Genomic DNA, 19,362 nt, shown 5'->3' with positions numbered 1-19,362 from the left:
GACAGCCAATGCGGACCCAAGCTTAGGATATTTATCCATTATACAAAACGAGTTTGCAATGAGTTTAGAATCCAGGACGCATAACAGAATGGTGTGAAGAAAACTGCAGTCTCAATCACCTTTTTTTTCTCATTCATAATCTTAATGATCTTATCTGTATAGAGTCATGAAACCTGATCATAATATCTTAGATGATCAAAATATCTTAAATTATCAAAATATGCATAAATTGTATATGTTATTTATATTATATTAAAATTGTGTTAATTTTTAAACAAATTTTATAATTTATCTAATTTTTTTTTTTTTTTTTTTTCATTATACTGTACCTAACTTTATGGCAAGCTCCAAGTTAATGGAAATGAAATGCGGTAGTGGTGTAGTGGTAAGAGTGCTCGCTTTGTAAGCGAGAGGTTTGGAGTTCGACTCCCACCACGTCCCTGGAAGTACCGCGCTCAACTTAGTTTCTCCGCGCAGCAAGAGTTCGTGTTTTGAAGTTAAAGAGTTGAGAGAGGGTTGCACCACGAATAACAACAAAAAAAAAACACAAAAAAATGAGTAGCCTCCTCGACTGTAGTGGCCCCCCTCGGGCCTTGGGGAGGTGAATAATATTGTTGCAGCAATCTTTGACACTGGAACCACTGATGATAAAGTTTTGAAGTCCTGCTTTTTTCCAAGCATCTATTACAGCAGAAGCAACACATTTCTGTTCAGGATTCTTGCAGGATTCTCGTCTCTACGGGAATTATCTCTGCAGATCAGATCCATGTTTTTATGTTTTTGTGGACAGGCTGCGTTTAACTTAGTAGGTTGAAGTCTTACTGATCAAATAAAAGTTATTATTATGGTTTTGTTGTTTTTATATATTTTTTTAGTTCATATTTTTTTTTTTTTTTTTTTTTTTTTTTTTTTTGATACTTTTGATTTATACTTTTTATTTGATTTATACTTTTAATAGAAATGTTTTGTTAAATCCACATTGTATAAAATAGGCCATTGTTAATAACATTCAAATAATTTATCATTTTATTGCAGTGTTTTTATAATTTGAATATAAATTGAAGTTTATTTATTCTACCAGTCCGAAAAGTTTTTAGTGTTACATATAAACTCAGTGAACTTCAGAGAATGGGAAAAATATATGTAGACAAAAAAATTTTAATTTGGGACACCTTATTGTTCATATATAATATTGATATATGTTCATTTCGAACAATTTAGGAGTTAATATTAAAAATGTAATGTTTTATTCAGTTTCAGCTGAAAAAAAACCAACCATCTAAAGAAGAAGTTGTAAAAGCCGGATCAGATGTTACATTAGTTTGTGATATTGCTGGTTATCCAGCACCAAAGTATGTTTGGAAAAAATTTGAGGCTGTTATTGATAGTAAGTTAATGATGTTAGTTGTTATGCTTATTTTGTTAAATTTTTGAGAAGAAAATTTTTTTTTTCAATAATAACATGTTACTGCTAGGATTTTAAAAATAGTCTAAGTAAAAAACTTTACTCATCGTAAAAAAAAGTTTTTGTATATTAAAATTTTATAATAATTAGTAATATTATAAAGTTGTAAAGTATTGTTTTATAAAATAAAGTTTTATGAAAAAAATTTTAAAATTCATCAAAGTTATTAAAGTTTTAAATAATTTCATTGAATTTTTAGGTTTTTTCAGAGTTTTAGATTTTTTTACTTTTAGATTACACAGATAGTCGCTACAAGTTTAGCAAAGAAAATGAGTCAGAATATGAAACTTTGACTATAAATGATGTTACGTACAGTGATCGGGCAGTATATAGCTGCATTGTTAACTTTAATCATTCACAAGTTGTTAAAGAATTTACATTAAGGGTTAGAGGTAAGTTTTATCTAGGACTCATTAAAGCCCTAGGGTTGGAAGTTGAAAGTAGTCGCAGGTGGGGTCTTTATAGTAGTATTACCTTAATTTTTTCCTACAGTATTACTGTTTTAACTTGGTATTATTTTTTAATGTAACATTAAAACATAGTAAACACCATTTTATGTTTTTTTCATGACAATTTCATTTACTGCTTAAAAAGTGGTGTAATGTGTACTATGGTTCATTATGAAACTCTGCACTCATGTGATATATGACTTTTTTTTATTAGCTTGCTCTTGGCATTTTATGCTCCACCAACTGATCCAATTATATCTAAATAATGTAGTTATGTTTCAATCTCTTTTTTGACTTTTTTGCATTCACCAAATTTTCTACACAAAACTAACAAAAATAGCTTAATCTTTCTCATAGAATTTTTTTTGGTTTCAGTTTTAAAAATAATACTAATATTAATAAATTTGATAATAACAACCATACTTATATTATTAAGTTTGATAATAACAACCATACTTATATTATTAATTTTGATAATAACAACCATACTTACATTATTAAGTTTGATAATAACAACCATACTTATATTATTAATTTTGATAATAACAACCATACTTATATTATTAAGTTTGATAATAACAACCATACTTATATTATTAATTTTGATAATAGCAACCCTACTTATATTATTAAATTTGATAAAAACGAACATACTTATATTATTAAATTTGATAATAACAACCATACTTATATCATCAAGTCTGATAATAACAACTTTACTTATATTATTAAATTTGATAATAACAACCATACTTATGTTAATAAATTTGATAATAACAAACATACTTATATTAATAAATTTGATAATAACAACCATACTTATATTATTAAATTTGGTAATAATGAACATACTTATATTATTAAATTTGATAATAACAACCATACTTATATCATCAAGTTTAATAATAACAACTATACTTATATTCATTAATTTGAGAATAACTATCATACTTTTATTATTAAATTCGATAATAACAACTATACTTATATTAATAAATTTGATAATAACCACCATACTTATATCATCAAATTTGATAATAACAACCATACTTATGTTAATAAATTTGATAATTACCACCATACTTATATTATTAAATTTGATAATAACGAACATACTTATATTATTAAATTTGATAATAACAACCATACTTATATCATTAAGTTTGATAATAACAACTATACTTATATTATTAAATTTAATAATAACTATTGTACTTATATTATTAAATTTGATAATAACGAACATACTTATATTAATAAATTTGATAATAACAATCATACTTTCATTTTTAAATGTGATTATAACAACTATACTTATATTATTAAATTTGATAATAATGAACATACTTATATTATTAAATTCGATACTAACAACCGTTCTTATATTATTAAATTTGATTATGGCAACCATACTTATATTATTAAATTTGATAATAACGAACATACTTGTATTATTTAATTTGATAATAACAACCATACTTATATCATTGAGTTTGATAATAACAACTATACTTATATTATTAAATTTGATAATAACATCTTTACTTATATTATTAAATTTGATAATAACAACCATACTTATATCATCAAGTCTGATAATAACAACTATACTTATATTAATTAGTTTGATAATAACTTTTATACTTATATTATTAAATTTGACAATAACAACTATACTTATATTATTAAATTTGATAATAACGAACATACTTATATTTAAAAATTTGATAAAAACAACCATACTTATATCATCAAGTTTGATAATAACAACTATACTTATATTATTAATTTTGATAATAACAACTATACTCATATCATCAAGTCTGTAAATAACAACTATTCTTATATTAATTAATTTGATATTAACTATTATACTTATATTACTAAATTTGATAATAACAACTATACTTATATTAATAAATTTGATAATAACGAACATACTTATATTATTAAATTTGATAATAACAATCATACTTTTATTATCAAATTTGATAATAACAACTATACTTATATTATTAAATTGGATGATAACATTAAATGCTAATAAAATTTTGTTTAGAACAATTTTTTTTACAATTTTTTTCTTTATAATATGTTTTGGTCTAAATAGCAGTTGCAGATTAAGACAGTATTGAAAAAGTTATGAAAATTAAGTTGGCAGGATTTGTAGAAAATGATACTAATTCACTAAAACATAGCTAGAAATTTTTTAAATAAATTTTTTGTTATGGAAACATGTGACTAACAACCTGATGATGTTATTTTTTAAAGCATCGTTTTAGATGTTATAGGAATATTAGGAGCTTAATGGTAAAACCTTCACTCTGGGCCTGGCAGGGGATAATAAAGGGTGTATCTATAAATTTTTTTTTTTTGTGGTACTTTTTTTTTTTTTTTTATAATTCTCATTCACTCCCAACAAGGCTGCAATCAACCACTATTAAGTTGGGAGTTACTGGAAAAAAAAATAGAGTTAATGAGCAAGGAGACAATTGACAGAAGACTTGAAAAGTTGTAGGTTGTATGAGTCAGGAAAACATGAAGATGGGAGAGAGTTCTAAAGGATTGAAGTGCGTGGAAAAAGCTAGACAAATAAAAGGGAATTGATATGGTAAAAGAATTAGATTTGGCTGTCTATTCTAAGCGATCAATAAAAGAGAAGACTTTTTGTCAAGACAGGAGTATAAAGTTAAGTATTCAGCAAATAGAGCCACTTTAGATGTAAGATTGTCATGAAGATCATTAGTGTAGATAAGAAACAAAACAGAAGCAATGATAAAAACTTTAGAAACCCAGAAGTTACTGGAAATGAAGAAGAGTGAAGATTTTAATCTTCACTCTACACTATAAGATGCAAGCTTATTGAGTAGACCAGCATTTGAATGTCTAGCAATGAGTAAACTTGTTTAGTTGGAATGGTAGGAAAGAGATGGACATAAGATTCAAAAATCGAATTAGAAGAAAAGTTATTTGTAAATAGTTCTGCCTTATCCTTGGAAGAGGTAATAAGATCAGTCCCATGAAAGAGAGAGATGAAATTTTAGGATACCTTAGTTAATGACACTGTTGAAGATTTTCCAATAGTCTTTAGAGCCTAACTTACGAAATAAAATGTGAAGTTTAGTGAACTGAATTTATGTTGCAGATAAAGCAACAAATTATCTTCACTGAAGAATAATTTGTTGCTTTGTAGCATAATAGTGTTAATTAAATAATGCATTATAAATGGCTAATAGCTTTCTGAATGGGTACAAGTTTATCCAATTTCGAGCTTTTGATGTTTGGTTCTGAACAGAAATTTTGCTTAAGATGAATGCAGGTTTTCTTTATACAAAGAACTTACTTCATAAGACAACTTCTTGCAAATTTTATTAGCTACATCATTAGCTCTAAAGCCATTTGTACATTATAACAAATGTCTGACATCATGAATAAGGCACCTATAGAAATTTAAAATGCTAACTGCAAAATCCTTAGGCAATTTATCGGTTTGTTTATCAATTTTTTTTCAAGTCGCACAATTATTTTCCAGTCTTATTATACCTAGATCCAGATCAGATTAGGCAGATCAACCACTTAGTTCCATACTACTTTAAGCATAAGTTAACTTTCTTTAGGTAAAGTCATTTATATCCACACCTCGTATCGAGATTAGATTAGGCAAAACTTATTTTGCTTAATGCATGAAAAAGCCATTATGCCTAATTAAAGTTTTTAACACTCTTGCGCTTACCGTAGTTAAGTTACTCGTCAGCAATGCCGTAACCATGAATAATAAAAAATGCCTAATGGAATTTGAAAATGTAAAGTAAATTACATCTTAATAGTAATATAAAATTTCTCCTTAGGCGGCCGCCTAATGTGCTGTAACCTAGATCAACCCCTGAATGGAATGGCATTTGTATATTTTAATTTATTGATAAAACTATGAATGTTAATTTCTATAAAAATATGTTGAACAAAAATTTAAAGTTTTCCGCAAAACTAGATAGAGAAACTGTTTTGTATTTCAGCAAGACAATAATCAGAAAAACACTGCTTAAAAATTAAAGCGTTTTTTAATGAAAATGCCATAAAGGTTTTAGAATGGATTTCACAAAGCCCTGATTTCAATCCAATAAAGGATTTTCGGATTTTTTTAAAAAAAAGTAGTTAACAGGTCATTTACAAAAAAAAAAGCTGTTGTATATTATTATATATAAAATATATTTAAAAAAATAGTTATACGCTGCCTCTTTTATTAAAATCAATTTATTTATGTACATATCATATAACAAGATATGACTTTTAAAGATATATATATATATATATATATATATATATATATATATATATATATATATATATATATATATATATATATATATATATATATATATATATATATATATATAACAAAACTAATGTTTGATAGTAGTCCGATGTAAAAGTTTTGTTTTTTTTTATTTGGGTGAAAATACTGAAGAAAAAAAATTTAAACGTCTGACTACTAAAAATGTTTAATAAGAAACGATTTATTTAAAAGTAAATTATTTAATTTATTAATAAAATTAATTAAAGATGGGTTGTCATTTTTGTTGTAGTCCATATTGTTTTGTTTCTTTTTGTCTTATCTTAACAAAGGTTTCATTACGTGAAGCAAAAATGTTGAAAGCCAAACTGCAAAAAATTGAACTGCAAAGAGATGTTTTATATATAGAAAAATATTCTATTATTCTCTCTCAACCTTCGATCAAATTTAATTTAGTTGAATGTATTTAAAACATTATGTTTTTAATGTTATAAACATTTTTCATTGTACAAAGACTTTTTTTTTATGGAAAAAAGAATTTCCACATGCATCTTTAATTGGGTTCTAGTAATAATTTTTCATGTGCATCTTAATGTTTTTTATTTTAACTTTAATTGACAAAGTTAAAATAAAAATTTGTTTTACTAACAATAAACAAGAGGTTTAGTGTTATTAATGATTAAACTGACCATTCACATAATTCAAAATGGACTATAAGATTTGAAAAATGATACAATAGCATTTGGAAATGAAAAAAAAATGTAATTTTAAAACTTGTTTTAAATCACGAAGAAACGTGCTTTAAAACGTAACAACAATGTTTAAAGAAATAGTACAGTCGAACTTCAAAATATTAAATCACGTGTCAACTACTTTTTATTAAGTTTGGTGAAATTATATAACGCACCAGAGTGTACTCATTGTTAAACTAGTTTAAATAAAATCTTCATGCGTCAAAGTATGGTTTTATTAATTAACACACTTTTGTAAGTAACAAACTGTCTGATCATCCTGCCAGGCTACTGACAGGCTTTTTTTTTAATTTCAGTCGCCCTTGGAGAAAACGAGTTGTCTCGTGCCTCCGGACGACCACTGACAGCAGCAACTAAATCATCAATGCATTCAATTATTAGTAACATTTTTTGCTTTGTCATCAGACCAACTCTGATAAACCTTCAGCATTCTTTGAATTCAAGAGTAGGAAATTTATAAATTTTACTTTTTTAAATTAACAATAATTTTTCAAACAAAAATTGGATTCACTTATGTGAGATCTGGTACAAGGCGGACTAATTTTGGACATATTGGCTTGATCCATATGTTGCTCTCTTTTTAATGCACCAATAATACTCTTCCGAGTATAAATTTTACGGCACTGGAAATAAATTGTCACAGACTTCTGACCATTCAGGTATTTAAGCAACCCTACATTTCAATCAGCACGAGAATCAATATATCATTCCACGATCAACAACAACTGTTTTACTCGCTGTTGAAAGTTTCCTACAAATAAAATTTAGTTGTGATATTTTTTAAAAAAGTATTAAAGAATATAAATCATAATAAGTAGAGCTGGTAATGAGTCTAGACCAGACCCAACCCATTTAAACCGGGTCTGAGTTTCGTTATTATAGACCCAAAACCTGCAAGACCCAGACCCATTAGACCCTTTAACCAATGTTAACGTTAAGTTAATTAACAGTTTACTAATTAATAACTTTGACCCATTACTGGTATACTAATAAAAAAACACAGTTTAACAACCACGCGTATTCATTGCAAAAGAACATTTATAAAAAGTCAGACAAAATATTGTCTGACTTTTTATGAAAGTTCAAAAGACAAACTGTATGCAAAACTAAGTTTGACTAACGCTAAACTAAGTTTAACTAACGCTAAACTAAGTTTAACTAACGCTAAACTAAGTTTAACTAACGCTAAACTAAGTTTAACTAACGCTAAACTAAGTTTAACTAACGCTAAACTAAGTTTAACTAACGCTAAACTAAGTTTAACTAACGCTAAACTAAGTTTAACTAACGCTAAACTAAGTTTAACTAACGCTAAACTAAGTTTAACTAACGCTAAACTAAGTTTAACTAACGCTAAACTAAGTTTAACTAACGCTAAACTAAGTTTAACTAACGCTAAACTAAGTTTAACTAACGCTAAACTAAGTTTAACTAACGCTAAACTAAGTTTAACTAACGCTAAACTAAGTTTAACTAACGCTAAACTAAGTTAATACTCTTAAGTATTTTTTTATTATATCACATTATAAAAACATATGAGCCTGGTGGCAGATTATTAGGAAAATGTAGTAACAATTTTCGATTACCAAGCCCAACACCCTAAACATAAAATGAAAAACAAATTACTAACTTTTATAAACTATGGTTTTTATGAACCAAAATTAATAAACTTTTTATTTTTAAACTTGTTAATAAACTTAAGAATACAAATGGAAACAGTTTTTTATTATATAGTTAAACTTAATTTTAACTTAATAAAGTTTTTTTGAGAACGACCAAAGAATAAAAACTTAAAACTTTAAAGTGTTTTATTGTTCATATCTATGAACAATAAAGCATTTTTATGGTTTTCGTATTAGCGAAAAATAAGTTTTTTATCTTGGCCCTAGAATAACTTTTTTTGCAGGTGTGGGATCAGTTGGGACAATTTTATTTGTAATGATATTCGCATCATCTGAACCAGATTTTAGATCTATGCGATTATTGTTTTTTTTTTGAGACTATTTTGAGCAAGCTCCGAACATTTGTATGTTTATACTTATGTCAAATAATGATACTTTGCAAGATATTGCAATGATTGGAGGCTGAGAACAAAAAAAGCCCCAAAATTTCATTCCCCCTGCCCTATAAGTGAGAGCAACAAGTTCGTAAAATAATTTTTTGCTATTATTAACTAAGTTTATAGTTATTGATAAATTTTAAGTTTCATAGTATTATCTCTCAGCATTTATAAATTGTGACCATATAAAGTTTATTATTTCATCAACTTGTTGCACTCACGGTTGGGGCAGGAGGGATAAAACTTTAGGGCTTTTTTATTCCCAGCCACCAATCATTCCAACTTTTTAAAAAGTATCATTATTTGACATAAGTATAAATATACAAATATTTAGCTCAAACACCAAAATATGCTGGATCCATCACTGCCACAGATCTTTTGATTCTAAAGTGAATTTGCTTCAGAATTCAGAGTTTTAACGCTGCATATGTACAATGAATATTATACACATATAAATTTTCAGCTTAAGACAAATATCTCAAGAAAATATGTAAAAAATAAATTTTAAATGTACTTTTAAGGTTCAGAGATTGCAGGTATCGGATCGAAATTCAAATGATTAGAACCATTCAATAACGAGAAAGCGAGAAAACAGTCGCCGTAGCTAGCTCCTTGAATTCACTCTTCTTATTTTTTAATGGTTTTTTACAAGATTTGAAGTAGCTTCTGAAGCTTCTTCGAGCTCATCACATGCTCTATCTTGAATAATTTTTACTGTAAGCACAGCAAAATTGAATTTTTTATTGCAAAATATTTTTCTTAAAACAAGATATATGTTTCTTGTTTTAAGAAATAAATATCCGACCCTGCAATTTATTTTTAAAAATAAGAAATATATTTCTTGTTTTGAGAAATAAACTTCGTAAACTATGGTCAATAGATTTACGAATTTGCTGTGAGTTCTGATTAGTTGTTAGCAACTTTGAAAGATTTGAAAAGTTTTGGAATTCATTGTATCCAAAAAGTCAGAGGGAGTCTCATTCGTAGGCATTTTTTCAAACTATGACCTAGAGTATCAAAAATTAACCAGTAGTCACTGCTAAAAACTTATTACATTTAATTTTAACAAGAGAAAGTCAAAGTGCTATTTCTATTGATTTCATTTTTATTGTATTTTTACTGATTTTAAGATAAGTCTGTCATTGGAAAAAAGGTTGGTTTAGAGTTATTTTCTTTGTATTTTATATCTGATTATAAACCATTTTGCAAACCATTGTTTTTAAACAATTTGTTACTTAATGATATAAATTACTTTTAAATGATTAGACTAATATATCAAAACTTGTGAAACTAAGAAAGAGAGAAATGTAGTCAGCTATTCTATTAATCTCTTTGAGTATTTTATTACTCAACAAAAACCTGTCTGATTTTAGAGAAATGCAACTTAAATTTCATGAAATTCAAGGCGTAAGAAACAGCTCCATATTTGTAAATTTTCACGTAATGGTCTGATTTTTTTCCACAAGTTTGCAATAACCTCTGCACTTCTGTAAAGTCTAAATGTAAATAGTTTTAAAATTAGAAACTTATACATATTGTTTTTGCAAAAAGGTATTTTAAAGTGAACTAGTTTTATTTTTACCTTACTATTTATTTATCTTTTATGGTTTTATGATATATATATAGTTTATTCTCATGCTTAACAGTTTTATTTATGGCTACGGCTATATGAAGCTCTCCAACATGATGGCAGGAGGTTAACAAGAATAATGGTCGCCAGGAAACTTAGCTAATTTTGTACAAACCCCTTTTAAATAGCCAGGGCTCAAAGTGGGTGAACTGTATAAGATAAAAAGTATCTAACAAATTTCAAATTGCTTTCATCGTTTATGCAAGTCAATTTGTCAGAAAAGTATTGAACTGATCTGCCCAACATCTTTTTTTTTACCTCCTGCTCTGCATCTTTACCCGCCAGAGATGATAGCTTCTCAGTTATACTCTCACTTCTGCTGATAACGAACTGCTCAGTCAAATATCAGTTTCATGCTGACAGCCAATGCGGACCCAAGCTTAGGATATTTATCCATTATACAAAACGAGTTTGCAATGAGCTTAGAATCCAGGACGCATAACAGAATGCACAGTGGGCCAGAATGCACTTTTACTGGACAAAATTCATAACTAATTTAATATTAGAGCTATATTCACTAAAATTAGTATGAGTACTAATATGATGTCTGCGCTTTTTATGAAGGTAATATTTTTTTATTTCGTTGCTATGGATACCTTTATTTTGCTTAGCAACAACCTACTTTTGTTATCTGCAGATATTTTATAAGTGCTATATTCACTAAATTTGGCATGAGTACCAATATGAGATCACACTTCTTACAAAAGTGATAATTTTTTAAATTAAGTTGTTATGGATATTTATATTGCTTAGTTACCGGATACTTTCCTTAGTTACAAAGTGGTAAATTGATATTTGAATATCTTATCGGATTTTTGACCCACCTATATTGAATAAAAATTGAGTATTTAGGTAAATAATGTTTTAGGAATAATAAAAGCAAAAAATAGTGCAAGAAAACGTAATCAATTTTAAATTACATCAAAAAATTATAAAACAATAATATCATTTGAAGATTGTTTAAGTAATTGTAAAACATCTGAAGGAAATGCTTTATGATTTGTTTGGTGTGATGTTGATTTACGCAATGATGAAATAACAGGATCACTGGAAACTAGGAGTCTATTGATAAGATCAGTATTTGTTGCTTTTCTGGATGTTTTTCGGCTGAAATTTTCGCGATAAGATTTAAAGTCTTCATTTCTAGCCTCTTGAGCTTCCTCTGACATAAGTCCGATGGGTAATGTAAGGCTTTTAATTATGTCATGTCCATGTATCAATACTTTGTGAACTGATTGAACCATGTAATACCATGGATAAAAGGACACATATAGTCTAAAAGTGTCAAAACAATAATCCTTGAACTTTAAGCAGTCTATTTCATATCCTGAAGAGAGCGTTACCAAGATAATGTAAAATCTGAATATAAGGTTTTGGTCAATACCCAGAATTTCAGCTGTTTGTTCATATGCTGCAAAAGCACGCCTTGAGGTATTGCCATCGTTACTTGTTCCAGAACTACCACTTTTAGGGAAATCAACAACAAGTCCCATTTTGTTCATAAAATCAGTCTGAATCTTTTGTTTAGCTACAGATGCCTTTTCTTTGTGTTCTTTAGATCTTGCTTGCCACTTTCTTGTTTCTTTTTTATATGCAATGTGCAATAACATCTCAAAAAATCGAATCCATGCATGATGACTGGAAAGACCATATTTGAACTCTCTGTTAGTATAATCTATATTAAGGATATCAAGACTATTCATATTTTTTGGAGAGACACCACACACTGAACAGCATTGGTATGAGTTATTTTTTTCAGATAATATTGCTTGAACCTTCCCATCAATCATTGTAAGTTCAATAATACAATTCACTTCAATAGAAGATCCGCAAACCTCTAATATAATCATACCCAAGCTTTCTATCTCACTCTTAATGTACTGATCTTCTTCAATCACAGATTCCTTGGATTCCATTTTGTATGCAAATCTTATGGGTCTACAATAGGCTGTGGAGGACGACTTTTGATTTCTACAAATAGGCACCTTTTCGTTGCTGTTGTTAAATCCAGTCAAATCCAATGGGACAAGACAAGTAATAAATAATGATTCTTCACGCTTTAAATCTCTGTTAATGTCGGGTTCTGATAAAACTTGTTTATAAATGCTTTGGCCAGTAGCACCATCAAAACCAGCCTTACACGTTAGTGTCATTGTTTTTATTGCTTTGTCATTCAATATCAAGTGCCTTAGCACAGGTTCCTGAACTGCACAGATTCTTTGCAAAGTATGAGTCATTAAATCTTTTAAAGGAACTGAAGCTGAATAGTCCACCACTGTTATGTTTGCAGGATAACATTTCAATTTTGCATCTCTGACATCATTGTAAGCGGGGTAGATGTTATATTCTTTCTCCAAGGCTCCGCTTCTAATCAATTGATAGGAAGCTTTTGTCAGACTTGCATCAATTATTAAAGCCAGTGCTTCGTCTGCTGAATATTTAGTTGCTTTATCTGTATTTGATATATTTAAAACATTCTTGGCAGCAATAACAACAGATTCATCTCTAAATTTTTTATTAGCAGCAAAAAATAATTCATTGGATGAATGAGATTCAATTAAACAAGATACACGCCGTTTTTTAGTTTTATTAGAACTATTATCAAATGCAACTGGTTTTCGACCACGTCTACTTGCAGTTGGTTCATTGTCTTTTTTTCTGACAATTAAATATTCATTAAGCCAGTTCACAAACTTCTTTTCAAAATTTTTCAAAGTATAGTTTGCTGATTTCCACTTTTTTTTATACAAGTAAACAAATCGTTGAACAGCATGTCTAAAATCAACGTCTTTAAAATCAGCAAATTTTGGCTGAATAAATTTTAATATATCTTCAGTAATATTTTGTTTTGAAATACTAAGATTGTTTTTTTGGAGAAAATTATGAATGTCTAAGTTTAACAAAACCATATCTAAATAATTATTGTAACGAGTATTTTGTATTTAAAAGTAAAATGTTATAATATATATGCCGCCTGGACTACTAATACTTGTTAGTAATTAAGTTACTACAAGTGTTAGTAATTAAAATTAAAAGTAATTAAATTACTGTCAGTGTTAGTAATTAAATTACTAACAACTACCGAAAATATGTTGTTGCTATGTTATGCAACGTAAGGTATCCATAGTAACCAAAAAAGTTAACCTCATAAGAATTCTGAATCTCATTTTAATACATACCCCAATATTGTGTATTTAGCGCAAGTAAAATACTGTTAAAACAACGTTAATGTAAAAATGAGTTGTTGCTATGCAAAATTTAGTATCATAGCAACCAAGTTAAAACATACATAAAATCTGAACGGGGATTTAAGGGGACGAGCAATCAATTAAAACTCGATTGAAGCATCATATAGCTCAAATAAATATAAGACAACACATGGCAAATTGTGGTAATTATTAGTTATTGTGCGGCAAAAAATAAGTTTCTTAAGAAATTTTTTTTTTAATCTGTGATTTTCAAAGTATAACTGAGATAACATGCTATGACAAATTTATTTCACACATTGCTTTTTCTTATCTCTAAATACTCTAGAATAACATGTACTAATTTTTTGTTTCAAAAACGTAGATGTAATTGAAATATAACACAACGTTGATGTCACCGTTAATTACTTATTTATAATTTTTTTATTTTTTTATTTTATCTCAATATTCAAATGCTTAGAGTCCTGGTAACTAAGGGATTTAATATAAATAAATTATCAATAGATTTCTCCTAATATATGTAGATACTAAAATTAAATAGGTTTTCAAGATTAAACAACTAAAATTTTTCCCATTTTGTCCACCTACTGGCCCACTGTGGAATGGTGTGAAGAAAACTGCAGTCTCAATCACCTTTTTTTTCTCATTCATAATCTTAATGATCTTATCTGTATAGAGTCATGAAACCTGATCATAATATCTTAGATGATCAAAATATCTTAAATTATCAAAATATGCATAAATTGTATATGTTATTTATATTATATTAAAATTGAGTTAATTTTTAAACAAATTTTATAATTTATCTAATTTTTTTGTTTGTTTTTTTTCATTATACTGTACCTAACTTTATGGCAAGCTCCAAGTTAATGGAAATGAAATGCGGTAGTGGTGTAGTGGTAAGAGTGCTCGCTTTGTAAGCGAGAGGTTTGGAGTTCGACTCCCACCGCGTCCCTGGAAGTACCGCGCTCAACTTAGTTTCTCCGCGCAGCAAGAGTTCATGTTTCAGAGTTAAAGAGTTGAGAGAGGGTTGCACCACGAATAACAACTAAAAAAAAACACAAAAAAATGAGTAGCCTCCTCGACTGTAGTGGCCCCCCTCGGGCCTTGGGGAGGTGAATAATCTGAAAAAAAAAAAAAAAATCCAGGAACTTCTGCTCTCAAATAGAAAGCAAGAGATTCCTTTCCAATTTGATGCAGGATGATGCAACCTAAAGCTGATTCCAATCAAAGCTAACTAGGTCTAACATCTTGTCTACCTTCTTCATGATTAAACACCAGACTTTTTGGAGTTTGACATATATTCTTAGGCCTTCTCTTCAATAAAGGCCCCAGGCCCAATCAATGAGTGTTGAGAACAGAGCTAAGGATAATATTAGATCCAGTTTGTTTTTCAGTATTGGATGCCATAGTGTTGCAGCAATCTTTGACACTGGAACCACTGATGATAAAGTTTTGAAGTCCTGCTTTTTTCCAAGCATCTATTACAGCAGAAGCAACACATTTCTGTTCAGGATTCTTGCAGGATTCTCGTCTCTACGGGAATTATCTCTGCAGATCAGATCCATGTTTTTATGTTTTTGTGGACAGGCTGCGTTTAACTTAGTAGGTTGAAGTCTTACTGATCAAATAAAAGTTATTATTATGGTTTTGTTGTTTTTATATATTTTTTTAGTTCATATTTTTTTTTTTTTTTTTTTTTTTTTTTTTGATACTTTTGATTTATACTTTTTATTTGATTTATACTTTTAATAGAAATGTTTTGTTAAATCCACATTGTATAAAATAGGCCATTGTTAATAACATTCAAATAATTTATCATTTTATTGCAGTGTTTTTATAATTTGAATATAAATTGAAGTTTATTTATTCTACCAGTCCGAAAAGTTTTTAGTGTTACATATAAACTCAGTGAACTTCAGAGAATGGGAAAAATATATGTAGACAAAAAAATTTTAATTTGGGACACCTTATTGTTCATATATAATATTGATATATGTTCATTTCGAACAATTTAGGAGTTAATATTAAAAATGTAATGTTTTATTCAGTTTCAGCTGAAAAAAACCAACCATCTAAAGAAGAAGTTGTAAAAGCCGGATCAGATGTTACATTAGTTTGTGATATTGCTGGTTATCCAGCACCAAAGTATGTTTGGAAAAAATTTGAGGCTGTTATTGATAGTAAGTTAATGATGTTAGTTGTTATGCTTATTTTGTTAAATTTTTGAGAAGAAAATTTTTTTTTTCAATAATAACATGTTACTGCTAGGATTTTAAAAATAGTCTAAGTAAAAAACTTTACTCATCGTAAAAAAAAGTTTTTGTATATTAAAATTTTATAATAATTAGTAATATTATAAAGTTGTAAAGTATTGTTTTATAAAATAAAGTTTTATGAAAAAAATTTTAAAATTCATCAAAGTTATTAAAGTTTTAAATAATTTCATTGAATTTTTAGGTTTTTTAGAGTTTTAGATTTTTTTACTTTTAGATTACACAGATAGTCGCTACAAGTTTAGCAAAGAAAATGAGTCAGAATATGAAACTTTGACTATAAATGATGTTACGTACAGTGATCGGGCAGTATATAGCTGCATTGTTAACTTTAATCATTCACAAGTTGTTAAAGAATTTACATTAAGGGTTAGAGGTAAGTTTTATCTAGGACTCATTAAAGCCCTAGGGTTGGAAGTTGAAAGTAGTCGCAGGTGGGGTCTTTATAGTAGTATTACCTTAATTTTTTCCTACAGTATTACTGTTTTAACTTGGTATTATTTCTTAATGTAACATTAAGACATAGTAAACACCATTTTATGTTTTTTTCATGACAATTTCATTTACTGCTTAAAAAGTGGTGTAATGTGTACTTATGGTTCATTATGAAACTCTGCACTCATGTGATATATGACTTTTTTTTATTAGCTTGCTCTTGGCATTTTATGCTCCACCAACTGATCCAATTATATCTAAATAATGTAGTTATGTTTCAATCTCTTTTTTGACTTTTTTGCATTCACCAAATTTTCTACACAAAACTAACAAAAATAGCTTAATCTTTCTCATAGAATTTTTTTTGGTTTCAGTTTTAAAAATAATACTAATATTAATAAATTTGATAATAACAACCATACTTATATTATTAAGTTTGATAATAACAACCATACTTATATTATTAATTTTGATAATAGCAACCCTACTTATATTATTAAATTTGATAAAAACAAACATACTTATATTATTAAATTTGATAATAACAACTATACTTATATTATTAAATTTGATAATAACAACTATACTTATATTATTAAATTTGATAATAACAACCATACTTATATCATCAAGTCTGATAATAACAACTATACTTATATTATTAAATTTGATAAAAACTATTATACTTGTATTATTAAATTTGACAATAACAACTATACTTATATTATTAAATTTGATAATAACAAACATACTTATATTTAAAAATTTGATAATAACAACCATACTTATATCATCAAGTTTGATAATTACAACTATACTTATATTATTAAATTTGATAATAACAACTATACTTATATCATCAAGTCTGATAATAACAACTATACTTATATTATTAAATTTGATAATAACAACCATACTTATATTAATAAATTTGATAATAACGACTATACTTATATTAATAAATTTGATAATAACAACCATACTTATATCATCAAGTCTGATAATAACAACTATACTTATATTATTAAATTTGATAATAACAACCATACTTATATCATCAAGTCTGATAATAACAACTCTACTTATATTAATTAATTTGATAATAACTATTATACTTATATTATTAAATTTGATAATAACAACCATACTTATATTAATAAATTTGATAATAACGACTATACTTATATTAATAAATTTGATAATAACAACCATACTTATATCATCAAGTCTGATAATAACAACTATACTTATATTATTAAATTTGATAATAACAACCATACTTATATCATCAAGTCTGATAATAACAACTCTACTTATATTAATTAATTTGATAATAACTATTATACTTATATTATTAAATTTGATAATAACAACCATACTTATATTAATAAATTTGATAATAACGACTATACTTATATTAATAAATTTGATAATAACAACCATACTTATATCATCAAGTCTGATAATAACAACTATACTTATATTATTAAATTTGATAATAACAACCATACTTATATCATCAAGTCTGATAATAACAACTCTACTTATATTAATTAATTTGATAATAACTATTATACTTATATTATTAAATTTGATAATAACAACCATACTTATATTAATAAATTTGATAATAACGACTATACTTATATTAATAAATTTGATAATAACAACCATACTTATATCATCAAGTCTGATAATAACAACTATACTTATATTATTAAATTTGATAATAACAACCATACTTATATCATCAAGTCTGATAATAACAACTCTACTTATATTAATTAATTTGATAATAACTATTATACTTATATTATTAAATTTGATAATAACAACCATACTTATATTAATAAATTTGATAATAACGACTATACTTATATTAATAAATTTGATAATAACAACCATACTTATATCATCAAGTCTGATAATAACAACTATACTTATATTATTAAATTTGATAATAACAACCATACTTATATCATCAAGTCTGATAATAACAACTCTACTTATATTAATTAATTTGATAATAACTATTATACTTATATTATTAAATTTGATAATAACCACCATACTTATATCAATAATTTTGATAATAGCAACCATACTTATATTATTAAATTTGATAATAGCAAACATACTTATATTAATAAATTTGATAATAACAACCATACTTATATTAATAAATTTGATTATAACAAACATGCTTATATTACTAAATTTGACAATAACGATCATACTTATATTAATAAATTTGATAATAACAACCCATACTTATATTAAGTAATTTGATAATAACAACTATACTTGTGATAATAAATTTGATAATAACAATCATACTTATGTTAATAAATTTGATAATAACAACCATACTTATATTAATAAGTTTGATAATAACAACCATTCTTATCATTAAATTTGGTAATAACGAACTTACTTGTATTATTAAATTTGATAATAACAACCATACTAATATTATTAAATTTGTAATAACGAACATACTTATATTATTAAATTTGATAATAACAACCATACTTATATCATCAAGTTTGATAATAACAACTATACTTATATTCATTAATTTGATAATAACTTTCATACTTATATTATTAAATTCGATAATAACAACTATACTTATATTAATAAATTTGATAATAACTATTATACTTATATTATCAAATTTGATAATAACAAACATACTTATATTAATAAATTGTATAATAACAACCATACTTATATTAATAAATTTGATAATAACCACCATACTTATATTATTAAATTTGATAATAACAACAATAATTT

The 19,362-nt window shown here is 26.5% G+C and overlaps 1 protein-coding gene across 1 annotated transcript in view; it reads left to right on the top strand.

Annotated features, from left to right (window-relative positions):
- The window catches only part of LOC136090314 (neural cell adhesion molecule 1-like), a 99,149-nt gene that overhangs the window by 65,990 nt on the left and 13,797 nt on the right, over nt 1-19,362 (top strand). Inside the window, exons 6-7 of the mRNA XM_065816749.1 lie at nt 15,904-16,035; nt 16,346-16,504. Coding sequence (XP_065672821.1) covers nt 15,904-16,035; nt 16,346-16,504 — 291 coding nt within the window. The remainder of the gene's footprint in view (nt 1-15,903; nt 16,036-16,345; nt 16,505-19,362) is intronic.

Source organism: Hydra vulgaris, chromosome 13 (genome assembly GCF_038396675.1).
Source record: "Hydra vulgaris chromosome 13, alternate assembly HydraT2T_AEP".
Classification (NCBI taxonomy): domain Eukaryota; kingdom Metazoa; phylum Cnidaria; class Hydrozoa; order Anthoathecata; family Hydridae; genus Hydra; species Hydra vulgaris.
This window is presented reverse-complemented; position numbering and strand designations above follow the sequence as displayed.